The sequence below is a fragment of the Amblyomma mixtum genome, chromosome 1 (genome assembly GCF_055824585.1).
Source record: "Amblyomma mixtum isolate Tamu chromosome 1, ASM5582458v1, whole genome shotgun sequence".
Taxonomy (NCBI): domain Eukaryota; kingdom Metazoa; phylum Arthropoda; class Arachnida; order Ixodida; family Ixodidae; genus Amblyomma; species Amblyomma mixtum.
Window position 1 is genome coordinate 87892381 of NC_143012.1, and position 26975 is coordinate 87919355.

Below are 26975 nucleotides of genomic sequence, written 5' to 3' on the forward strand. Positions count from 1 at the left end.
GAGATCGGTGAACAAAAACCTGCAAACGCAGTTTTTTTTCTGAAGGGCGACAGTGGAACCATCTGTTTTTCGCAGTGGAAAGCGTCCTGGAGATCGGTGAACAAAAACCCGCAAACGCATTTTTTTTCTGAAGGGCGACAGTGGCATCATCTGTTTTTCGCAGTGGAAAGCGTCGTGCAGAAAACAGGTGGCGCCACAGTCGCCCTTCAGCGAAAAAACTGCGTTTGCGGGTTTTTGTTCACCGATCCCCACGCAGACGATTACGTCTTGGCATGATGCACGGCTCAACTAAGTAAGTACCGTTGTAAAACTTGCTACGGTACAAAAGTTACCATACGCAAGCTCAGCGGGAGCTTGGAATGGAGAAAGTAAAAGCGCTACCTCTTCCCCTCCTTAGCAACCGGCGCGCTAGTGGGGGGGCGCGGCTGTGCACAGCAACCGTGACGTCACATAATAGCGGTAGAACGAGCGCGTGGTAGAACGGTGGCGGTAGCGGTAGAACGAGCTGCACCGCCGCTCCTTCGCCAGACGTCTCGTTGCAGTCGAATGAGTGACACGCACGGCTCCGAAGCGGCCCAGTGATTCCGCGCCAAGCGGTTCGGGGAAGCGGCAGTGGGTGGACCACAAGGCTTTCGCCAAGCACACATTAGAATTTCCAAAGTGTCTTCGGTATTTTTTTGAGGAAAGAAAGGAAATGCGCAGTATCTCTCTCCCACATCTCGGTGGACACCTGAGCCCGAGGGAAGGCGCATAACTGCCCTCTCGGAACAGTGGACACCTCAATCGTGATTTAAGCTGTGTGGCGGTAGCGACACATGTGCGCCAGAGTCTACGAGGCAATGAGGCCGCTGATGCGGCCGCCCGAGCGCTCACACACCGGGCTCCTCATCCTACCTCTCCTGGCTCAGAAGCTCAAAAACCACTTCTGCGGTTCCGCGAAATCCTAATTCATTATTGCGACAGCCACCGCCTCTACCCGGCACCTGCCAAGGGGCTGAGTAAGGCGGAGGAGCGAACACTGCGGCGCCTGCAGACAGGAACTCTTCTCTGTCCTGCCATAGCAAAACACTTCGACCCGAACACAGATGGGCGCTGCCCGCACTGTGGAGAGATCTGCGATATCTTTCACATGGTGTGGGCATGTACTCATAATTCTCACCTTCCCCCTTCCCCCACCCCCACCCGAGAGGCATGGGAGACTGCCCTCCTTAACTGCTCCACACTGGAGTCCTAAAGGGCTCTAGTAAAGCGGGCGCGAGACGGGGCCTCGTCGTGCGGTGTCCCGGACTAAGGATACCGACCATGTAGCGGGGTCTTCTGATCCCCAAACTCTCTGAGTATTCAAAATGTTTTTCACCACCACCACCACTGTATGCTTTGACATTGACAACGTTGTGCCAGAAATGTTGCCCCCGACCAGGGTGACAGGGTGGGTGGTGACTTTAATTTAGATATAAAGACAAGTGCGAATTTCTTACCACTTATGCGGGAGAACAACCCGTTCCTTTCGCTCGTAACGGCTCCCACAGCTGTGAGAACCTCGCGTAATACTTGCGCAAACCTCGTCTTTGAGAACCAAGCATTGGTGCAGCAAGACGAGCATATATCCCTTTATTTCTCCGACCTCAAAGCTTCCTTCATGACAATTAAGAACTGTTAGTGGAGTGTTTCTTGAAGAAGGAATATGTATGAAAAATAACAAGTCGTCTGCAATCGTGCAGGCGCGGCCATAAGTAAACGGAGCACGCTATTGCGTTCGAAGTGAAATCACGCTTTCTCCATTGGTAATGAAGAAGCGTTGTTTGTCTACAAGAAAGCACACCACCTCCGCTGCTACATTGGCCAAACTCCGTAAGGTGGGGGATCAGGTGGGCCGCATGGTTCGCCGGGTTTCCAACAAACGCGGAGGGTTACGAAGTAAGGATGCCTTGCGGCTGGCAAACGCCTTCGTAACTAGTCGAATTTTCTATTCGACTCCTTATCTCCACCTACGGAAACAAGAGGAGGACGCCCTTGAGGTCATCCTTCGCAAAATTGTTAAACGTGCCCTTGACCTCCCCATCACTACTTCAAACAGCCGGCTTATGGCTCTTGGGGTGGTGAATACTTTCCGGGAACTCCGGGAGGCGCACCTTACAAACCAGTACACGCGCTTATCGCTAACGGAGTCGGATCGCCGCCTTCTTGCTCGACTCCATATCCAACACACCCCTCCAATGGAAGACAGGTTTCGCATCCCGGAACTGTGGAGACGTGCCCTCCACGTGCGGCCTCTTCCAGCAAACATGTCACATGAAGACCATAATGGTCGGCGCCTGGCACGAGCGGAAGCGCTAGCCCGATATTATGGCAACAAAACAGGTGTATACAACGTGGACGCCTCCGGCCCTCACCACGGGGGATGGTACACGGCCGCGGTAGTTCACAACAGCAACACAGTTAACGGCCTAACTTTCAGAGCCCGCAGTGTAACACAAGCAGAAGAGGTCGCGATTGCTCTCGCGGCCTCACATTCCAATTCAAAATACATAATCACCGACTCGCGAGGGGCCTGTCGGAACGTCGAACAAGGCTGCACTCCCTTCCTAGCCTATCGAATATACCAAAATTGCATACGGGATACGGACCCCGCACACCGTTACCTCATATGGGCCCCTGCTCATCAGGGGTTGGCAGGAAACGAGGCAGCAGACGCAGCCGCCCGCGCGCTCTCTCACCGGGCTGTTTTCTCCTCCCCGTCCGATCAGGAACCCGATTTTAATCCGGTCTATACATTCAAAGATATTACAACATATTATCAAAATTGTCATCGCCTTTACCCTAGCCCATGTAAAGGCCTGAAGAAGGCGGATGAGCGGCTCCTTCTCCGCCTTCTCACCAATATATTGCTGTGCCTGGCAGCGCTAAAACATTTGGACCCCTCCTTTAGCGGCAGCTGCCCACACTGTAGTGCAGTGTCTTCTGACACCTATCACATGGTGTGGGCCTGCCCCTCCAACCCCGCTATTGCCCCCATCCCCAACCCAACCCGGGAGGACTGGGAGGCGACCCTGCTCGGCTGCCACGACTTACAGACCCAACAAGCCTTAGTCGGGCGCGCCCGGGCGGCGGCAACCGCCACTGGGGTCCCATACTAGGGACCTCCACCTAGTGTTTGTAAGGATCGGTCCCTTACGGGCTGATCCAAACATACCTCCTGCTCATTCGTAATAAATGTTTGCACCACCACCACCACCCGCTGCCAGCATGCGCGCGCCACTGCTGGAAATTTCAATTAGGTGACGCGTGAAAAATATTCGAAGATAGTTCGTGCTCCGTTTACTTGTGTCCGCGCCTGTACATAAATATCTTGCTGGAATTGTTTGCCTCAATCTATCGAAAAGCTGGAACAGCTGATGAGCTGCGCTCAAATTTCGAATTACGAAGTAACGTAATTGTCGACAATTTTTTTCCTCAATCTATCGATCTATTTTTTTCCCTTTAAAGCGCGCGTCTATGCGTTGGAAATGTACCGATACTTTCGATGACGTCTTCATAGGCCCCCCCGACTTGGCGTTCTGCTCTGCGGAGAAGCTTGAAGATTGTTGCGATTTTAATCGGTGATTATGTCACCATTTCAAATGCAGCCCAAAAAGACTTCGCATCCTATAGCTGCAAGTTTCACACATTCGACACTTTTAAGCTCGTCAATTAAAAAAAAAACTATGCTTGTTTCCTTTAAAACGACGAAGCAGCGATTGTACCACTGTTTTTCAATGCCTCACGTGACCTATAATCTCTCTTTGACGTCACCGAAACTGAAACAGCATGACAGAAAAACTGGATTTTAATTTATTTAGCGCTCGCACACAAAGACCGCTTGGTGATTCATACATAGTGTCACGTAGTGGTGACTGCAGTCGGGCGAACAGGAAAACACCGAGAACGTCTTCGAAACGAAACTCTTTATTTGGGCTTACTTGCGCCCGCTAAGAACTGAATCACTCGGCATAGGCGTAGCAACAAGCGTGCTCGGCGGTCATCGAACAGAATCCCCGCCGCTGTCCGCCGTGCTCTTTTTAAAGCTGATAGCGAACATTCGAGACAAAGCTTGAAAGGTTGCTAGAACATTCTGGCGCAAAGTAGAATCGGCTCCGCCTGGACGCGAAGGAGATTTTTTATTTATTTATTTACATGATACTGCAGACCTTTTTGGTCCAAGCAGGAAGGGCAAAAGCAAATTGTACAAGAAATGGTTACAGAACATCTTACGTACATACATATGTTTAAAATTCATGCATGCAGGTATAAAAGCACTCCGATATACATCTTCGTCACATCTAAAATAGTCACAAATGCGCGTGTCAGAAGGGAATTTTCAGGGGTTAAAAGACGTTGGTAATGGCCTCTTTGAAGTTAATAAATCTAGGGGCGTCTTGCGTCACAAACGAAGCGATAAAGCGACGTGTCGGCAGCCTTGAAGCATGAAAAAACAAACACTGCAAACAAACGCTACAAGGATTCGCGGCAATAGTAGTGTCTGCCCTATCACTTTAGAGAAGAAAACATGCCACAAAAATTAGGTGTCTATTCTGCTTCAACGCTGTGGCGCAGCAACAACAACGGAGACGACAGTGAAGGCGGCCACACCGAAGCCTCACGAGCGCCCCCTTTCTTTCATCTTCTGCACCGTCGGGCTGTCGATGGAGTCGGCGCACAAAGTGACGTCCATCCCGATCTGCGACTTCATTGTGTACACGCACGTCGTCGTGTACGAGTCCAAGATAGGCGCCTACGACGACCCCGTAAGCTACGACGCCTTCCTGGATGTGAGTATTTCGCGCACGCTTCTTGTCAGCACAGAAGCCGCGAACCTTCCGTAACCTTCCGTTACACTGCAGCAGTTGCCAGAACTGCTACCCCAAGTTTCTAGCTAAGGCTCAGGACAAGACCGAAAGAGAAGTAATTGAGGCCTTTTTCATTCACCTTAGAATGAACTTACCTTTTTGGATGGGTACATCTAGACTATTAACCCGTTCGCTTCTCTATGTTTTAGTGTCTGTTTAGATCTTTTAATGTGCTTGTATTTTATTTGCCGCCCTTTACACGGTTTTTTTATCCCCATCTTTCACTTTTTGTTTTCTTTGTTGTAAATTTCGTCATGTTGTTGGGCATTTTTTATAGTGTTATCTTCTTTTTCAGCGTCATCTTTCATACATCTCTGTTTTCTCTTGTTGTTATGCATTGTTATCAGCCGATATGAATCCACCTTTTTTACCTTACCTCGGCAGGTGTTTGATATGTTCACATTCTTGGGTTTCTTATCTCACTTAGATATGTCTTTTTTTGCGCTCTCCTTTCTTTGGCTTTGGGTTCACGCTCCGTCACGCAGCTCATCTCTAGTTATCAGCGGATATAAAAGTGCGCCTGGCTTCTTTTGTCGTCATTAAAGTCGAAAGTCGCACTTCTTTCCTGTCGTCTCTATCCTTTCACCTGTGAACGTCTTTTTAGCGCACCGCCTTTCAAATATGAATATGTACCAACTAGCCCGTCAAAAAGCCTTACGGAGCAAACCAAGATGAGGAAACCTTCTCGAACGCTTTTAGCTCGCCCAGCTCGCTCCCAGTGCTGCACAGTCCTAGACATTCAATATTAGAAAGGGAATCTTAGATGTAAAGTAGAAGCCCCTGTTTTTCTATCGCTGCGGTAACGAGTCAGTGCGGGTGTAGGAATTACTTTGCACGTCACGTATCGCCGCACACAGGATCACTAAAAATGTTTTTTTTTTTGAAGCAGCGCACAACTTAAAGGGCAACTGCAGCACTTTTTTGAGAATTTCGCGATATTCAAAGATTCAAATCTATATAGGCTCTAGGTGAAGCATGCCCAGTGTTTTTCCACTAGCATTTAAAATAGTGGCGTAATCGACGATTGAATTTTGCGCTTCTCCTCAATGCACCGGAGGAGTGCAGGGAAATTCAGCGTGATGTCACTAAAGGTATTTATTTATTTATCTTATACCCACAGCGCCTTTCGGCATTACAGTGGGGGGGGGGGGGGGGTTACAAACGCGAGAGTAAATAGCACAATGCAAAATGCAAAAAACACGTCACATACAAGTGATGAGAATAACACAAAAAGTATGCAGCATAATAACAAAAAAAAGCAGACACGTGGTCACACAGACAAAAATGGGAACGTGCGCATGTGCTTACATACCAAGAGGGACAAGGCTGTTGACACATGTAATCGTGACGGATGCCAGGGAAGCCAAAGAAACTATGAAATGAGAACACACACGCATAGAAGCATAGGAAAATAGTTATCACATCCAGGTGCAACCAGCAGAACCGTATCTGCAGTAAAATGGATAAAAAAAAGCAGAAATGAGTCATTTCAGGGCCGGTAAACCATTTAGTGCAGATGAAAATGCGTCACTGGCCGTGTGCGCCACAACAGCCGACCCTTATAAAAATTTCTATAGAAAGTCCATAGACTGTCTATAGACTTTAGTCTATGATGTCTATAGACTGTCTATAGACAAATTCTTTAGACTGGTCTATAGACAGTCTATAGATTTATGGCCATACACTTTTAGTAGACTTTTGTCTATAGACAGTCTATAGACAAATGTCTACTGAAAGTCTATAGGTCTATAGGAAGTCTATAGACACATGTCTATAGACAGTCTATAGACGATCTATAGACTTATGGTCATACATTTCCTATAGAGTTGTCTATAGACCGTCTATAGACACTTGTCTATAGACGGACTATAGACGACCTATAGACTTATGGCCATGGACTTCCTGTAGATTACTGTCTATAGACAGTCTACAGACAAAAGTCTACTGGTCCAGTAGACATATGTCTATAGACTGTCTATAGACATTCCATAGGTGTGTGGCCTGGCAGTGCTGTAGACCTTTGTCTATAGACAGTCTATAGACCTCTGTCTACTAAACTATGAGTAGACCATTATCTATAAACTGCCTATAGACAGTCTACAACCACTGAAAAAAGTCACCAGAGTACACAAATGACAATCAATATACTTACAAATTTAGTTTTATTTCCAAGCTATCCAGGCCGGGAATATGCAATACATGGACCATAAGAATGCACAATAACATAAATGTTGAAAGTAACAGTCCCGCTAGTTTCCTCAGAAGCATTCTTGCGGCCTGTTGTCTGCAGTCAATCATCCGGGCATGTTCACCTGTACAGCACAAAGGAAAAAAATAACAGAGGAACTGAAAAAAAAATTCCCATACCATCTCTACACATGTGCTTTACAATGAAAGGCATATCCTGGCTATGCCATTCTAGAAAGGCAATCTTGATCTTTTGGTTTGATTTTATGGGGTTCAAAGACCCAAGGCGACACAGGCTACAAGACGCTGAAGTGAAAGGCTGCGGAATAATTTCGGCCAACTCTGCAGAGTACACAGGCCTTTAGCATTTTGCCTCTATTAAAATGCGACCGCATAGGCCGGAATCGAACCTGCATCTTTCAGGTCGCCAGACGAACATGATAGCCACTGAGCTATCACGCCGGCGCAATCATTTCAGTAAATACACGACAGATTATAAGTGTCTTCATAAAACATTGTAACAAAGACCCGTAATCCCTGGAGCACTCTACTCTGAATCCAGTACTGATACTGATTTCTGTATGGCAATCCGTTTACTTCTGAAGGAACCAGCGCACAAAACACAACGGACAAGAAAAAGGTGGTACACGACGGACAGGAGCGCTGAACTTACAACTTTATTTCGGAAGTAAAGATGCAACGTATATATACAGCCATGTCAGGGAGGCGTGTCACACAGGGAAAGCAAGAACAAGTGAAATCTACAAGGTCATGCTGAGACAAGCGGCACAAGCAAACCAAAAACCTTAACTAATATAACATGTGAAGGTGACCAGTTTCAATGGAGGCAAGAAAAACAACAGGGGAAAAAAAACAAGGGAAAAACGCCAGACCTCGTGAAGATGAAAATTTTCATCTTCACGAGGTCTGGCGTTTTTCCCTTGTTTTTTTTTTTTTTTTCCCTGTTGTTTTTCTTGCCTCCATTGAAACTGGTCACCTTCACATGTTATATTAGTTAAGGTTTTTGGTTTGCTTGTGCCGCTTGTCTCAGCATGACCTTGTAGATTTCACTTGTTCTTGCTTTCCCTGTGTGACACGCCTCCCTGACATGGCTGTATATATACGTTGCATCTTTACTTCCGAAATAAAGTTGTAAGTTCAGCGCTCCTGTCCGTCGTGTACCACCTTTTTCTTGTCCGTTGTGTTTTGTGCGCTGGTTCCTTCAGAAGTATGTATTACCAACTAGCCCAACAACAAGTGTTGCTCAAATCCTTTTACATTATTTGTAACAGAAGACATTGAACAATTGTGCCACATATCTGCATTGACTCGCAAGGAGGTGTTAAGAATGCCACCTCCATAAAATACAGATTCAGCGCACCTTACACAGGGATCCAAAAAGAAGAATATTGCAGCATTTATTCTGATAACCGCTATAGAAGAAGCGCTTCAAAATACCCTGCGTGAAGCCTGGTATACCCGGCCAAATTTTTAACTGGCTCTGGTGTTGCATCGCTAAATGCACCTTGTAAAAAAGGTGCCTTTTAGCTACACTGCTGGCATATTCATGCTGTAATTTGACGAGTGAAATGTCATTTTGTGGTTCCTTTTTGTCCATATAATGTTTGAGTGCAGCACTTGCGTGTTTAGATCAACGTTATCAGAAATATTCGTCTGCCACTACAACAGCTGAAACAAGCGGCAGACGCAGCAATGAATCTGGTCCATATGGCCTCATCCTCTGGGTAAACTACCACTCCTTTCATGGCGGACAAGTCGTTTACCTAGAGTAAGTGCAAATGCGCCACCAGAACCATTGGTGCGTATTCCGCTTGTTTCGGCTGTTCGTAGCAGCAGACGATGAATATTTCTGATAACTTTGATCGAAACACGCAAGTACTCCACTCAAACGTTATATTAACAAAAAGAAACTATGAAATGCCATCTCACGTGTCAAATTACAACATGAATATGCCAGCAGTGTAGCCAAAAGGCACCTTTTTTACAAGGTTCATTTATCGATGCAACACCAGAGCCAGTTAAAGATTTGGCCGGGTGTACGTAAGCCGATACTCAAACGGGCACGAGCTATACAAAACCAGCAGGCAGAAGCGACCAGTTCACCACAGATTTGCGCCTATAACTTGAAGCACAAAGATGGAACAGCATACTCATACATCTGCGCGTGCTCTTAGAAGCGGATTGCAGAGCTTCCATGCCGCGCTCATTATTCAGAAAACCCATACTGCACACAGAGGCTGCAGCAGCGCCGTTTCAAAAGCAGTCGCGAGTTTAAGACAACAAATTACTGTCACGATAAAATACCGTCTGAAATTCAATTAGTTTTACCTTCAAGTGCAGCCCCAACAGCGCCGTAAAGAGGTGTGTTTCTTGCATGGAGGTAGCCTAACCCAACGCTGCTAGAAAAATCAACGAAAGCATTGAACGCGCTCAAAGTAGGAAGTATTTAAATGAAACAATTAACGCTTTCAACAGGTGCAGCTATAATAACACGAGAGCTTAATTTAATTTTAGGCGCAAATAAGCGGCGAATTACATCGGCGCTTTCGTAAGTTAGCAGTCTGAAATCAGAAACACATACTTTGCCTCTCGCGCAAATGGTATTAGAGAAATCTGTGCACGCGTGAGCGGGATCATGAACGAACCACTCGGAAAGAAATGTAAGCCACCTCTTGTCGAGCCGACCTTTACCCAGCTTTCAAAATGAAGTGCCCGCAGGCGAGCAGGGGCGGCCAACGGCTCTGATGACAGACATGGAGGAATCCGTACATGTGCAACGACGGGGAGACGGGATGGAGTTCGTGGGTTCTTCGCGGTGTTTGAGCACGCCGGCCAATCGCGCGGGCAATGAATTTTATACCATCACACTAAAAGCATTCCTTCAGCGCTGCTTAACTACAACTTTGACAAACGTCTCGCGCTCCAATCTGTAGCGTTACAAGACACCTTTGCTGAAACGTCGGCGCCCACGACGCGCACCGAGCGAGCGTCCATACGTAGGAAGGAAATGCACACCTCAAAAAGAACAGCACTCCAAGGTCCAGACAGGCGATAACACAAAGATTAGAAAATAAATGTAATCCACCACAGAACGAGAGTGTATGTAAGTACGTTTTCGGAGGTTCAAAGTAAATTGAGCTCACACGGCGCTAACTACCGCACAGTTCCATTTCGGCCGTCATTCACAGGCTAAACGACATTTCTGGCCGCGCGTCTACCTTGAAACACGAAAACTCTAGTAGACAGCTCGCGAGGAGTGGCTTATCATCAAGGGCATCGCACAGACTGCCTTTCTGCGCGTTAGTAAAGACAGCGGCACAGAGATAAGCGGCATTAGTCGAGAACCCGATGGCTTCCGCCTTAGAAACGAAGATAAGACGTTTGTCACTCGCACATAATCTGTTCTGCACACACAGCTCTGCTTAGAGTGGTTTAGGAGACCAAATGAATAAAATATAAACGTATAGACTTACCGTAAGCGGACGATGCAGCTGGATTTTGAAGAAAACGTAATCCGCGAAAAAAACGCCGACACCACCATTGCAGCCACGCACAGGGTTGTTTGCAGCCCGAATGATTTTCCGCCGTCTCGTGGTAAAACGGTAAAACGTGAAACAGAAACCCATTTCACGGTCGTATCTTTATCGCTCGCACTCTTTCCGTGTGCAGCTTGACCTGATATCCAAGACCACAGAAGGTAACTGGTTTATAAGCGTGAATTCTTCGCATACCCTCTAAAAACCTTATTGTTTTCGTGAAAAGAGAACCGAAATCTAACTGCTTGACTGTATACGCGCTGCATCTCCCACCGAATAGTATGTGGTTCAATTCTCAAATAATAATTATAATGTTGCATAGCATAACGTCTTTTTTGCGTGTGTTCGTGTTTAGAAAACTGATATGCTCGACATCAGCGTGTCATCGGCTCCGAAGCAACAGGTGCAAGGGTAGGAACGAAAAAATACTGCCTTTCTGATTGTTGCGTCGGTGAACTTATTCACGTGAATACAAACTGCAAAGGTATAAATGGGAGATGTTAATCGCACAGAGGACCAGGCTCTTTGAGATTAATCTAAAGTGTTTCTAAGCGATGGGCGCTTCCTTGAATTCTCACACCCGTCCTTCCCCCCTTTATTTTCAGGACGTTTTAAAGAGAAATGTAGAAGCGTTGATGAAATGTGTCTGATTTCAGCGCGTTGGACAGTAACGATCGAAAGATGGAATGGAACTGTATCGAGCGATTCCTTTAAGGGACAGCGTATTCATTCGATGTAGTATAGTTTGCGGCGCCCTTACTTCAAGAACGGCTGCCTTTCCGCCGCTTACTTGTTAGCATTAAATATTTAATTGTATTGACAATATACGTCACGATATAACGAAAAGGAGCTTGTCAAGGCTCCTGAAAATATACAGGTGGGTGTTGTAATGTCCTCACGCAATACTTTTTTAATTTCCGTAATAGCGAAGGAGGTGGAGGACTCCCGACATAGTTGCGGTCACCAGATGCAGGTCCCCGCAGCATGCAGTGCAAAAAGAAATTGACATTGTTCTATACTTAGTCGAAAGTCAGTGTATCGAACATTGTTAGATAAAATTAGGATTGTTATAGACTGGTCTGTAGACAGCAGACTATCTATAGTGTACAGTGCATAGACGAAAGGAAATTGAGGTATTTGTAGACTGTAGTCTATAGAGAGTCTATAGACCGACTATAGACGAAAGGAAATTGAAGCAGCTATAGACCGTAGTCTATAGAGAGTTTATAGACCGTCTACAGACGAAAGCAAATTGAGGCTATAGACCTTAGTCAATAGACAGTCTATAGACCATCTATAGACGAAAGAAAATTGAGCCAGCTATAGACTTTAGTCTATAGAGCGTCTATAGACAAAAAGAAATTGAGGCAACTATAGACCTTGGTCTATAGAGAGTCTATAGACCGTCTATAGACAAAAGGGAATTGTGACAGCTATAGACCTTAGTCTATATCGAGTCTGTAGACCGTCTATAGACAAAAGGAAATTGAAGCAATTATAGACTTTAGTCTATAGAGAGTCTATAGACAAAAGGAAATTGAGGCAGCTATAGACCTTAGGCTATAGCGAGTCTATAGACTGTCTATAGACGAAAGGAAATTGAGGTAGTTATAGACCTAAGTCTATAGGGAGTCTATAGACCGTCTATAGACAAAAGGAAATTGAGACAGCTATAGACCTTAGTCTATAGGGAGTCTATAGACCGTCTATAGACGAAAGGAAATTGAGACAGCTATAGACCTTAGTCTATAGATAGTCTATAGACCGTCTATAGACAAAAGGAAATTGAGGTAGTTATAGACTTAAGTCTATAGAGAATCTATAGACCGTCTATAGACTAAAGGAAATTGAGGCTGCTATAGACTTTAGTCTATAGAGTGTCTATAGACAGTCTATGGACAAAAGGAAATTGAGACAGCTATAGACTTTATTCTATAGATTTTCTATAGACTGTCTATAGAGAAAAGTAAAAGTCTATAGGATGTCTATAGAGTCTATAAAAAGTCTATAGAAAGTCTATAGACCATTTTTATAAGGGGAGGGCAAGCGGTTCCACTGTCGAATTGTTTTGGGGAAAAAAGAAGAACTGAAAGATTCAGTTTTGCATTTGTATTCGCGCACTTTTTTGTCGTGATCCAGACGTAAGGACACATAATGAGGTGAAAAGATGTAATTTTCACGTGTGATACCTGTTCGGGAATGATAAATGTCTTGAAAGAGCTTTAAGCGAAGCATGGCTCTGCGATGTTCTAGAGATTCCCAGCCTAATGCTTGATTAGAAAGCGTCGCACTAAATAACATATCTTTGGCTGACTTACCAAGAACGTAACGGGCAGATCTGTTTTGAACTTTCTGAAGCTTATCTTTATCGAGTGCAGTGGGAAGATCCCATACCGTGCAGACATTCTAAAACGGAGCGAACATTTGACTTAAATAAAATTGTTTTGGTCACTTGGGGAAAATTGCTAGTGTTCCTGCGTAAAAAGCCAAGGGATTTAGAGGCTTTAGCAACAATGTAGTCTGCATGCCGGTGCCAACTTAAAGATGGGGTCAGATAAACTCCTAGGTGTTTATACTCGCGAACTACTTTTAAGGTTTTTCCGTTAATGGTATAGCGGAAATAATTTGTTTCCTTGCACCCGTTAAGTTGTTTCATGTTTCGCGGGAATTCTTTAAAGAGGCACAGAAACCACCTAGCCTTGCCTTGAAAGAGGCAGACGGGCCTAGAAACCATGAAAGCGAGCTCAAAACGCTAGTACCCAGAGGTATAATTAAATACAACCAGTTTCGGACGTATTATTTTGGTTGTACAACCAGTTTCGGTTTCGGTCGCCGCGCCCTCTTCACGCCGCGGTGCATCCCCCCAACCTTGTTTGTTTGTTTGGTCATTTTATTTTGACAGAACTGGGTACAATAGAAGACCGAATAACACGCATGGGTATAAAGCACTGCCAAGGTAGACGAGGCAAAAGGCGTCTAATGCACGCCTGACGGGGCCTCGTCTCCGGAATATTGCATCAGGATATAGACAAGTGGCCGGTCGCGCCAAGAACAAGAAAGAATAAGGAGGCAGCAAAACTGTGCAGTTACAAAACAATCAGAAAGATGCGGTACAAGACGCCATTATTAGAAACATCAATCACTGAGCAGGTAGAATAGAATGCAAAGGCACAAGTCAAGATACAATACCATATAAAAAAATAATAAAAACAAATAAAAAAATCAAAACGGCATACATCAAAACAGGGTAGTTATGTATTGACTACCACATTCCTAAAAACGTCATCGTTTCCGGCAAGCACTGGTTGTTCTTGTGAAAAAAAAACAACTCGGTTCAGTGATGTCACAATAATAATGGCTAGTGCGCCTTGACGTCGTGTTAATCCGGTAGTTAATCCAGGTGCCAGTTAGGTGCGCTAGTATTTCGGCTTTAATCCACCAATTGGTTGTTCTCTACTTAACGTTATAGATCGCTGGGAGTCCTCATACCACTCGTTGCGCAATGGTTTTCAGCGGTTAAGCGATGCGCCATTTCCCTGCCACGACAAGTGCTGCCGCCGCTGGTGCCTCTGTGACCCACGCTGCTTTTTCCGAGCGACCAAACATTGATTTAACTGCCACGGCGGACAGGTTGTGATGACGTCACAAGGTCACGTGACCTAGGTGGCCCGTCTGCCACCCAGCTCTTCAAGGTTACAGAGGGAGCGGAAAAACATGGGCGAAATCGGCGAATGGGGGCTCCAGCGCTAAAATCATCAGAGAAGCAATCTAGGTGGCAGGTGATCAGCTCGATCACGTGACCTCGTGACGTCATAACAACCTGCCCCCACAGAGGGACCGCACAGACAATGGCTGAACTTCAAGAAAAATTTGTTCTTGGCCGGGGTTTGAACCAGGGACCACCGCTTGCCATGAGCACCGGAAGCTACGAAGTTTATAAGAAAGCTGTATAGCTTTCCTGTGTAGCTGTATGGCTGTACTTGCGTGGATGCCAATGAGTAACTACTTTCTTATTACAAATCGACTGCACATACCTAAGAGGAGTACCCTAAGCATTTGACCAGCACTGTTCTCCATTTGAGTTTTTAATCAATTCGCTCTCGCCCTACCATAAGCTTGCCGTCCCGGTTAGCGGTGGTCCCGGCTTTCGAACCCCGGACCAGGACGACTTTCTCTCTAACTACGAAGTTTCTGGGAAAGTTTTAAAGCTTTCCTTCGTAGTTGTATGGCCGCGCTTGGGTGGATGCTAGTCAGTAATTACTCCTTTATTACTATACACCGCTGAAAATGCTGTCTAAAATAAGCGTTCTTATAACTAAAAAAGCCCATTCAAAATTGATCGAAGTCTTAAATGAAAGGCCCTGAATACAATGCGGAAGAAAAAAAATTCGTTGCAGGCACTTAGATATCTCAAGTGCGGGAAGGCAAAAGCCGTTTGCGACTCATTGCACTGATTTGTATTTGCCGCGCTTGAATTCATTGCGCGACAGAGGAGAGCACAGTGTGGCGAAAGGAAGCGGTGACGTCACGCTGCGAATGCGCAGCGCGTCGGCAGTTTTTGCTTGGCGGCGGAACACACTGCTTCGACGTCCTTTTGTCTAATGTGACGTCAGTATGCAGTTTTCCTCGCCTTTGAGAAAGTTTTAGCCATATTATAGATGGTTCGGTGATGTTAAGTACTACTTAGGCTTAATTACACATTTTTCTATCTAATTTGCACAAATACGGCGTTTTTCTACCCATTCTGTGATAATTTTCACTATGCTGTGACGACTTCCAGTGGATGTGACGTCACACCGTTCCCGTCACAATATCGACGCATTTTGTTGTTTTCTTTGTTTTTCCCCGCTATGATTGGCTTTAATTAATTAGCTATTCTCTCTAGAGTCATCAAACTTGGCGTCGGGTTTAAATTTTGTCCCCTCTGTCTGTTGCCACCATTCATTTTCTCCTATCAGCTGCGCTCGTCGATAAGTCACCTCAGGCGCTGAATGTAACGCCGGACGGACGGACGGACGGACGGCCAGGAGAATGAGCCATTAAAGGCTTTCGCTTTAATAAATAACTTAACTCTCGCAGCTGGCGAAGAAGTACCAGGAGTACCTCGCCTGGCAGGGCTACCCCTACCCAGACGACGAGGAAGAGAAGCTGCGCCAGTTCGGCATCAGCTTCTCGGCCGACGACCTGGACTACCTGGACGTGTCGCTGCGCTCGGTAAGGCCCGGCGACCTCTGGAAGACCTACGGCATCATCACGGCCGGCCTGGCGAGCTACTCCAGGGGCGCCGTCGCCTCCGACTCGGCCAACGTGAACAAGCTGAAGAGCATCATATCGGTACGAAAGATTCGACAGAGCGGGGTGCACGAATGGCCTTTTATTGCGAAAACATCAATTCGCTCTCGCCCTACCATAAGCTTGCCGTGCCGGTTAGCTCAGTTGGTAGAGCGACTGCTCCGGTGAAGCGGTGGTCCCGGGTTCGAACCCCGGACCAGAAAGAATTTTTCTTTAACTGAGAAGTTTCTAAGAAAGCTGTATATCTCTCCTTTGTAGCCGTATGGCTGCGCTTGAGTGGACGTCAATGAGTAATTACTCACTTATTTCAATTGTGATGATAGTTAGGGATAGTGATAGTCGGTGATAGCGATGATGATGATAGTTGCTGATGTTAGTGGTGATGATAGTAATGACGACAGCGGCATCAAAAAGGCCGTGGGTTCGAGTCCCGTGAAGTTGGCCGGAAATGAAAACGGGAGGGAGAAAGAGGAAAGGGAAAGGCTTTTGCATTTGCAATCCTGTAATTTGCTATCCTGTAAGCTTATTCAAGAAAGCGAGTGGTTATGCAGGTAACACAAAGGGGGCGGTGCCTGACCGGCTAGGCGCGTGTGCATGACTGTGTACGTCAAGGACTACTGTTAACTTGTCTGTCAGCCCTGCCGCGGTGGCTCAGTGGTTACGGCGCTCGATTGCTGAACCGAAAGACGCGGGTTCGATCCCGGCCGCGGCGGCCGAATTTCGATGGAGGCGAAATTCTAGAGGCCCGCGTGCTGTGCGATGTCAGTGCACGTTAAAGAACCCCGGGTGGTGGAAATTTCCGGAGCCCTTCACTACGGCGTCCCTCATAGCCTGATTCGCTTCGGGACATTAAACCCCCATGAACCTAACTTGTCTGTCAGTTGCAAAAAGCATGTCGAGAGGAGGGCAACACAAGGGCAAGAGGAAGGGTGTTCCACCTAACACTTTGGCCAATTTTAAAAATAGGCTTTTGGAGTAAGACGGCCGTTTGTCTCGGCATAGCATTGCCAGCTGTATAATGCATCAGAATACCTCTAAGACGTGGTAAGTAGCAGGATTCTCAAATATTATTGAATCGTCAACTGTTAGGCTCCCTAAATATCGCGGGGCGTGTAGCCCCTCGCAGTTTGTATCCATATGTTTTATTTTATTTATTTATTTATTCAATACTGCAGGATTTTACGGCCCAAACAGGAGGCCATACAAATTACATCAGTGTACAGAACGAAGATAGCTATAGAATAGTTAGAAATAGAAAATGCGGTTGCCCTGGGCACTGTGACCAAACAAACTTTTGCTTCTTCGACGAGTTACGGGCACTGGATAGGCTGCAATGCCGGCACGCTTCTCGAAATCGAATGTATCCATATGTTTTGGCAGCGAAAATGTCTTGGTCGACAGCGCCTAGGGTAACGTAACCGCGCTTTCGAAATTCTAAAATCTTATATGGGTATTACTTACGGTTGGCTACAGGCTCCTCATAACTAAGGATCCTAATAGCAATAGTTAAAAATTTAACTATTCAATATTAGTTAACCAACCTGCTAGGCGGCACATCTTAGCTGAATTCCGAAGTACTACGCCGCTAACAGTGCTATGACAAAAAAAAGCGTTCTTCTAAGTCAAAAAGCCTATTTTAAAAATTGCGTAAAGTCTTGGTGAAACCTAGTATATAGTAAGTGTACGCAACTCAACTGTCACGGCTACTACCATGCCGCCTAGGTGACTTGCAGTGGCAGTAATGAGCTTGATGATATATTTTGTTAAAACTGCAACTGAGAGCACTAAGACTCGCTATACTTCCGGCAGGGCTGCCGATTGCAGCGCCACTGCTAGAATAGCTGCGGCTTCACAGTTTATTTCTTGTTCGAAAACAATTTTAGAGCTTTCCAAGAAAGGTTACACAATAAAAGTAGTTGCAATTCATGAACAACTGAAACGCAGGCAGACTTAGGTTGATATGAACAAAAATAACTCTCTGCATATTGCTCGGGATACCCATTAAATGCAGTACATTCACTCCAGGCGTCTGCCAAGCTAGCCGGGACGTGCGAACAATGTGAGCGGCGCTACGATCGCTCAAACCAGACTTTCTTAGCCAATTTAAGATATAAATTCCTCCCTAAAACACGAATTCTGCCCTCGTTGTTTCCACCATGTGGTAAGGTCTACCAGAACAGGGCAATATTTTTCTACTTGTGTCCAACACTAGACTGTTCCTTTAGATGATTGCAAACCTTGCTTTTTTTCCGCGTCTGAATTCTCCATAGGAAACTCTGCTCCTTCTCCTGTTGCTCCCGATTCAGCCGGTTGCCGTAGACTATAAACCAAAGGAGGTAAAAAGGTAGTAAGCATTCTTCAAGCGCACTTCCTCTTGTAAAATAGAGTGCTCTGAGGAGAGCTTACTCCTTTATTTACTCCCATATACGTGGAGTTTAACGTCTCAAAGCTCCACATCGATTGTAAGAGGCGCCATTGTGGGCTGTTACGGATTAATTGCCACCACTTCGGTTCATTCGACGTGTGTCGACACCGCACAGCAGATGGTGTCTTTTGTATATCGTTTCAATTGAAATTTACCTGCCCCGCCGCGGTGGCTCAGTGGTTACGGCGCTCGGTTGCTGACCCGAAAGACGCGGGTTCGATCCCGGCCGCGGCGGCCGAATTTCAACGAAGGCGAAATTCTAGAGGCCCGTGCACTGTGCGATGTCAGTGCACGTTAAATAACCCCAGGTGGTCGAAATTTCCGAAGCCCCTTCACTACAGCGTCCCTCATAGCCTGAGTTGCTTCGCGACGTTAAACCCCAATAAACCAAACCATATTTACCTGCGGCGGCCGGCATTTGATTCCGCCTCCTCGAATACCCGCAACCGAACGCCATCGCCCATGCGCCACCGTGCCGTGCGATGGGCTTAAAGAAATAGCCGTAGGGAGACACATTAAACATGCAGTGGCTACATATAATAAAGACTGCACGCTGTTTTCGTCGCATCTTATATCGCGTTTCTTTTGCTATTTGCTCCTTGAGAGAAAGTTATGGTAGTAAATATAGGCTCTTGACCATATTGTGCTAAAATGCAGCAGTATTCATCCAGATGTTGAAGCAGGCGCGGTTAGTATTCCCGAGACCGCATGCTTCAGGAATAAAGAAGGCAACGCGAATGCATGCGTAGTAGGAGTCAGTAAGAAACGGTTTAAGGATTGGTGCCTTGAAAACAGAGTTGTGATCTAGAGATTAAAAGTCAGTCTGAAGAGGTAAAACTACGCAGGAGACAAGACACATAAAAGATGCAGACAGGACGATCGTAGAATAACAACTGATTTATTGAACGAAACGACCTTCCTTCAGGAGCAACGCATGCGCAACCAAACTTAACGCCAAAAGCAAAAGTACACAATCTTATCAACCCAAAAGTCAAGTCAAGTTAGCGAGGCATCAATTCACCTGTATCAGAAAGAACCTCTCATCACAGACTTCTCGAATTAAAGGTCAGGATTCTGAGCCCCCCACTATGGTGTCCCTCGTAGCCTGAGTCGCTTTGGGACGTTAAACCCTATAAGACCGAGTCATCAACGTTGGTATAGCGTACAAACTGGTGCAGTAGGTGCACAAAACGGCTAGAGTTGAAGATAGTACTGCATAATTGGGAAAACATGCAGGAAAAAAATATACCTAGCCTGGTTGCGGCCGCTACCGCATCGTTTGTAAAAGGGCCGTCCCTCTAAACCGAGTGTGATTGGGAAAAATAGGAACTCCTTTATGAAAAACTAACTGTTGACGTGTTGTTAAAGCAGGCAGGCCTCTTTGAGGCTGATGAGGACAACGTAGTACGCCCTGACGCAAAGCGTCACCAGCAGAACCGTGCGTAGACCGGGCAGTATGTTCACAAAGAACAAATAAGCCGTGTTACTCAACTCTCAGAAAGACAGCTTCTAGGAGGTTGTGTTTCTATAAGCGCCCTGCAGTGGTTTCGCAGTTTCAAAACAAAGGTTCGATGCCGCTGAGGAATCTCAGAAGTTTTTGAGCCCTTTAAGATCCATTAGAGGTTTCACAGGGGGACATACCTTTAAAAGGGCTTGTGTACGTCTCCTAAGAGAAAGGTCTTCGCTGCATGCAACGCATCCTTCAGGCTGTCTAACGGAAGTAGTCCGAGGACATGAGGCACGTTGTCGCTGGAGATCTAAAGTTGTCTCAGCTCTCTCTTCAAAGTTCTACGCTACGATACGAAGTGACTATTATGGAAAAAGTGGCAGTGGCTTAGCTCGGCTATGCCGTGATATATGTAGCGAAAGCGAGCGAAACGACGAGGCAAGCGCTGTGACGTCATACCAGAATGGCGGCGGCGGCTCCGCGGCGAGGCGCTCGGTGTGACGTCATGCCAGATAGCACGGTGAGCGCGCGACGTCAGCCAGCTGGGGCGGTTGGCAACGGCTCAAGGTCGGTCTCTGCGCCTCCTCGGAGCACCGCCACAGCGAAATCGCAAGTTTTGTGGCCTATGTAGCTTTCGCTACAAAACAAATGGTCAAGCATCATGGGAAGTAGCGGGGCCAGTTGGTTCATTTTTCAACTTAAAACAGTGCGCAGGGACAGGACACAGTCGAGAAACACACAGACACAGCACTGACTGACAACTGAGGAATTTGCTGCTTTGCATGCAATAAATACAGAAAGTATCGTCTAAAAATACAAAGAAAGCCAAGGAATCGTCATTTTGTCACTTCTGTCGTCATTGCTTGTCCAGATAACCCATTTCTTTTTTCGTCAACGTTAGTGATGGTGTGCTTACGCAGGTGGAACGATTCTTCTGAATGATGAACGCTTCGTATATCTCTCGCATGAGCTTTCGGGGGTATCTTCTCAGAATCTTGCAGCGTCGAAAGTGTGGAATGCATTCGCAGTCCGACACGTGTCCCGCTAGCTTGCTGCCATATCCTTTTTCGATGTTGCCGACGTGTTCCATGAGACGTATGTTGACGCAGCGTCCTGACTGCCCAACATATGACGCCCCACATGACAAGGGGATCTTATAAACTGCATCACTGTCGCATTCGGTGAATTTGTCTTTGTGCTTTGTTTTACAACGTGCTGTTTTTTCAGCGCCTTGGTTGACCATTTTGCACAACTTGGATAATTTGCTGGGCGCATTGAAAACTAAGTCCACTCCAGCTCGCGCCACCACTTTCTTTAGTGCGTGGCTGACACCGTGGACATATGACATGACGGCTACCTTCCGCTCTACTTTTTGAGGCTTCTTGGGGTTCGGTCGCCGGAACTCTTTCAGTAACTTGAAGCCAAGGCTACAGATGAGGTCGTCCGGGAAACCAGCTTCACGTAACCGTGTCAGCTGTGTCTGGACGCTTTGCTGCTGACGGTGAATGCAGGATCTATTCACGGCACTCCTCAATGCGCCTGTGGCCACAGCTCTTTTTACCCCAAGAAGCCTCAAAAAGTAGAGCGGAAGGTAGCCGTCATGTCATATGTCCACGGTGTCAGCCACGCACTAAAGAAAGTGGTGGCGCGAGCTGGAGTGGACTTAGTTTTCAATGCGCCCAGCAAATTATCCAAGTTGTGCAAAATGGTCAACCAAGGCGCTGAAAAAACAGCACGTTGTAAAACAAAGCACAAAGACAAATTCACCGAATGCGACAGTGATGCAGTTTATAAGATCCCCTTGTCATGCGGGGCGTCATATGTTGGGCAGTCAGGACGCTGCGTCAACATACGTCTCATGGAACACGTCGGCAACATCGAAAAAGGATATGGCAGCAAGCTAGCGGGACACGTGTCGGACTGCGAATGCATTCCACACTTTCGACGCTGCAAGATTCTGAGAAGATACCCCCGAAAGCTCATGCGAGAGATATACGAAGCGTTCATCATTCAGAAGAATCGTTCCACCTGCGTAAGCACACCATCACTAACGTTGACGAAAAAAGAAATGGGTTATCTGGACAAGCAATGACGACAGAAGTGACAAAATGACGATTTCAAGGCTTTCTTTGTATTTTAGACGATACTTTCTGTATTTATTGCAAGCAAAGCAGTAAATTCCTCAGTTGTCAGTCAGTGCTGTGTCTGTGTGTTTCTTGACTGTGTCCTGTCCCTGCGCACTGTTTTAAGTTGAAAAATGGTCAAGGTTTTCGCGGTACCACTCATGGAGACCCAGGTATACCTCCCGGTTGGCTCAGATGGTATAGCTTATGCTCTGGTGAAGCAGTGATCCCGGGTTCGAACCACGGACCAGGGCGAATTTTTCTTTAGATGAAACAAAGCGCAAAAGGGACAGAACGAACGAAAAAACAACACGGACAAGGCGCTTACTGCAACTGTAATTTTTGAATGCACGATCTTGCCTTTCATAGCATGGTGCAAGGGAAAAAACGCAACAAGCACAAAACCAAAACGCACGACAATTGTGACGATAGCTGATATCAATGCACACTCTCGCCCAAGTACACAAGTTCCTTTCTTGTCAATGCCACAGAGGGGTTGCTAACACATACTTCACAAAAGTGAAGCACACTTCACTTGCACATGCTTCACTTTTGTGAAGTGAAACATGCTTCACTTCACAAAAGTGAAGCATTTGGTAGCAACCCCTCTGTGACATTGACAAGAAAGGAACTTGTGTACTTGGGCGAGAATGTGCATTGATATGAGCTATCGTAACAATTGTCGTGTTTTGGTTTTGTGTTTGTTGCGTTTTTTCCCTTGCACCGTGCTATAAAAGGCAAGATCGTGCATTAAAAAAATTACAGTTGCAGTAAGCGCCTTGTCCGTGTTGTTTCTTCGTTCGTCCTGTCCCTCTTTCGGTTTGTTTTATCTAGTCATGTACCAACTCTCCCACCAATCGATTCTTCTGAGTTTTTCTTGAACTACGAAGTTTCTGAGAGAGCTGTATGGACTTCCTTTGTAGCTGAATGGCCGCGCTTAGGTCGATGCCAATGTGTAATTTCTCCCTTATTACAAATTTACTCCAAATTGCGGGGATTTCCGTAAACATTGGACCAGAACTGATGCTCAGTCGCTGCTTCACTTTCGGAAAATGGCGGAAAGGAACTTCATTCACCCACTGGAGCCCTATGAGCACGATGGCACAGTTCTCAGCTTGTCCATAGAAACCCTGGAGAGCGTGTTATAGATATGTATGAAGATACACTCTAGGAAACTTCTGGTTACAGTAGATAAGCAAAAAGTGTTCCCTAAAACAAGCAGTAATCGGAGATCTCATTAACCTCTATGAGTTATCAGACACGTTGCGAAAACAAAAACAAATTATGGGCTACATACATTTATAAGTGAGAAACAATGAACAAGTTTGGCGAGCTGTTGTATTTGAGTGCGTCAAAAAATTTTTTGAAAAGAAACCTCAGTGCCTTATTACTTGTCAGTAATATATTGCTTTTGCTAATAACTGTTACTTTGTTGCCGTTACATTTCTGTATGTGTATATGTGCTATCAGAGACAAAAGTGGTGTACTCCACGCGGCTGGAGCCGGAGCCACGGAAAACTGCTCTGCAACGCCATCTACAGGCGGCATCTGGAATCGAGACAGCCAATGCGTGACGTTTATTATCAGCAGGCATGTCGCTTGGCTCGTTTAAATGTTTCGGGCTTTAGCTCGCCAAAATGCCGCAGTTTTCCGTTGCTCCGGCTTCCGCCGCTTAGAGTATACCACATTTATCCACGATAGTACGTCCTCCTAAGAAGTGTATATATATTTCGTTTTTGTTATTGTGAATGTGTTTTCTGTGTTAACAAATATTCCAATCCTGTTTTTATTTTTTTGCTGTAATTGTGTTCTGCTGTTAGAGATGTGCCTTTTATGTGTATGCGCTTGAATGCACTATCACCATTACTTTAACTGTGCATAGAAGGGGACTGGGACTTTTGCCAGGCTTTCTGGGCCTTTATTCTCAGTCTCCTCTTGGGAAATCAAGCACGTTCAATCAATCTCAATATCTGGTCTCACGCAGAACATCGACAGAATGCTGCAGACGGCCCGCAGCGGGAACACAACAGTGCTCAAGACAATTTTCCTAGGAGTCAAACTGGCCGGCACGACTACGAGCAGCCAGTACGACGCTGCCGCCATGAACGAACTGAAGAGCATCCCGTAAGTCACCGTTGCCTACCACTGAATTGTTAGAGACCTGTACCATGACCTCGGCAACCCCGGAGTCACTGGAAGCTGTATGACGGCCGCGGCCCAGTGTTTCCAGAAGACGGGGCACCAAATTGAGCGGAGAAATTGGCTAAAAGCGGTGCCTATCAAATCTGCCTTCCTTTCCGCGCGGTTTGCAAATAATTTTCTATCAACTGTGAAACGGAAGAAACTGTACCGAGGTTTGTGCGATATAGTTTTCGCAGTCCCCTTGTACCGGGCCTTGTACAGTGGAGGCCCAGGCAGAGATGTGTTAAAGAGGGTTCAAAAAGTGCAGGTTCCACCAGGAACAAAAACCTTTTTTAAGCTTCACACTGGCACCTTACCGGTTAAAAACTTTTTAGGAGAGGTATTTTTTTTTCACCCTGGGGATCTGACTGTTTAATTTGCAGAAAGCCGGAAACAATAGACCACGTTTTTTTACACCGTTGGGAAGGGGTTTATTTTTGGGATGTTTTGCAGCGAACCCTAAAGAAATAATTACCACTAGACCCGTATAGCATCCGGTGCTTATGTGCAGAGAATGAGGGCGGGATACCGTTTGACTTAATAATGCTGATAGGCCTCTACTGTATATGGCGCTCCAGAATGGCAGGCTACCAATGTGACAAAGACGCAAGACCTGCCCGAACTGGAAAGTATGAACTGGTTTCTGGCCATCCAGAGAGCCGCTGCAGAGCCTCCGCAGTGGCTCTCGAGACTAGAGCCGCTGTGCAATTTGCGTGAATTTTAATCCGACGAAGCCAGATTCATGCTGGCTGACCACGACAGTACCGTGTGTATGTACTACATAGCGTTAATGTGTTTTGTTGATTGTTCGTTTCGTTGAATATTATTTGTTAAACTCCGGCAATAAAGAAAAGAAAAGCTGGCGTGGGGGAGTGGTTAGCGTGCTCGCCTCGCACTCCGGAGGCCCTGGTACGATTCCCCAACTCCACCAATTTCCTACTCGGTTTTGTTTACAAATTAATGCCTCTGGGGTTTTTCGTTCACGGCCAACGCCGCCGACGACGATACCGGCTTTTCTGCGACACGGGGCCCTTAACTATGTCGCGTTAAAACCCCTAAACACCACAAGCCACGGATGGCAGGCGGATGTTTATACAGAGGTTGACGCCTACGGCAACGCCGGGACAGTTTTCAGCCCTCATAATGCTAACGCATTGAACTTACGTTTTTGTCGCTTCTCCACCCAGGCAACTGCTACTCATCCACTGAATTAGAGGATGGATGTCCTCTCCTGCTTTCTGACTTTTGAGTAGATAGGCTACATTAAACGTGGATTTTTTTTTTCACAGTGAACCCGCATCACATTGCCTTTTGTCCATGAATATGTGATTTTTGTGAACATCGCTGAGTAGTTTCAGAATAATTTGAACCTTACGTAATGGTTTGGTTTATTGCTTTATTGGTGTTTAACGTCCCAAAGCGACTCAGGCTATGAGGGACGCCGTAGTGAAGAGCTCCGGAAATTTCCACCGCCTGGGATTCTTTAACGTGCACTGACATTGCACTGCACACGGGCCTCTAGAGTTTCGCCTCCATCGAAATTCGGCCGCCCCGGCCGGGATCGAATCCGCGTCTTTCGGGTCAGCAGCCGAGCGCCGTAACCACTGCCCGTAACCAGTGATAATGGAAATTATATAATACTCTAGCCTCAGCAGTAACAGATTACCGCTGCTGTCAAAAACATTTCTGTTTCTTGATTATGAAATGACTGATCATTTCTAAAGTAAATTTGACAGCTGCACACTATCATTTACTCGGCCAGATATCAACACTTAAGCAAGGAATTGCATAGTTTCCCCAGGTTTTTCGTAAATAGCACGGCAACTGCAGGCAAGGGAAGTAGAAATCGTTCATTCTTTAATGAGCTTTCGGACAGTAGCCCCAAAAGAAGAGACAGTTTAGCACTTTTAAGCAAATAAATATATTTATAAATGTATTAATCGGCACTTCACCTAGGCGATGGTCTTGTGGTGGAGCATCCGCCTAGCATTCGGGAGGCCATACTTCACTAAACGTCTATATAAGTCTGAATACTTATGCTTAGTTCATTTATCTCGGAGTCGTTAGGAAGTAGGTTTCAATGTTGTCCCATGGCGCTCTCTTTTACAATTTTGCTTTCGTCCCTCTGAACTCAACCCACATATTTCTTCCCATTCCACTCCTTGCAAATGCAGCAAAATAGACCTGCTCATCCTCATCACCCACTTTCTCGGTCCCGAGTCCGTTGCCAAATGCGCCATCCAGCCGTTGGTGAGGTATTCGGGCGACGTGCAGGACGTCGTGGCCCCTCCGACCATGGTGAGTGACGGCTGCGAACTGATCGCTAGAGGCACGTGACCATCTCTTCCTAAAAACCGCTCATACTGCAATAAATAGAGGTGCGGGAATGAAAGAGAGCTTATGATAACTGCCTGACATGTCCCTTACTCTGTAGCGCAAAAACATTTGAGCCATTGATCTTTAATCCGCCTTTTTCACAAGATGTGGCACTCTCTGAGGAGCGGAGAAAATTCGTCTGCTATGGGTTGAAAGCAAACGCATGGATGGATGAATGGATGGGAGCACTCCCTTTGAAACGGGCGGATGGCAATTGCCACCATGCTCAGCTTTTCTTTCTTTCTTTCTTTCTTTCTTTCTTTCTTTCTTTCTTTCTTTCTTTCTTTCTTTCTTTCTTTCTTTCTTTCTTTCTTTCTTTCTTTCTTTCTTTCCTTCTTTCTTTCTTTCTTTCCTTCTTTCCTTCTTTCTTTTTTCTTTCTCTCTCTCTTTCTTTCTTTCTTTCTCTTTCTTTCCGTTCTTTCTTTCTTTTCTCTTCCTTTTCTTCCTTCCTTTCTTTTGTTCTTACTTTAGTTCTTTCTTTCTTCCTTTCTTTCTCTGTTT

The 26975-nt window shown here is 46.0% G+C and overlaps 1 protein-coding gene and 1 long non-coding RNA gene across 2 annotated transcripts in view; one reads left to right on the forward strand and one right to left on the reverse strand.

Moving 5' to 3' along the window:
* The first annotated feature begins 4653 nt into the window (after positions 1–4653).
* The window catches only part of LOC149367131 (uncharacterized), a 35171-nt gene continuing 12849 nt past the window's right edge, over positions 4654–26975 (forward strand). Inside the window, exons 1-4 of the mRNA XM_089572716.1 lie at positions 4654–4808; positions 15710–15964; positions 23902–24041; positions 26273–26396. Of these exons, the coding sequence (XP_089428842.1) occupies positions 4683–4808; positions 15710–15964; positions 23902–24041; positions 26273–26396 (645 nt within the window). The 5' untranslated portion in view covers positions 4654–4682. The remainder of the gene's footprint in view (positions 4809–15709; positions 15965–23901; positions 24042–26272; positions 26397–26975) is intronic.
* Positions 7032–10750, reverse strand: LOC149367132 (uncharacterized). Its single transcript, XR_016286976.1, has 2 exons — positions 10568–10750; positions 7032–7198 (listed from the first exon to the last, which is right to left on the reverse strand). It is a non-coding gene; the product is annotated as an uncharacterized LOC149367132 (long non-coding RNA).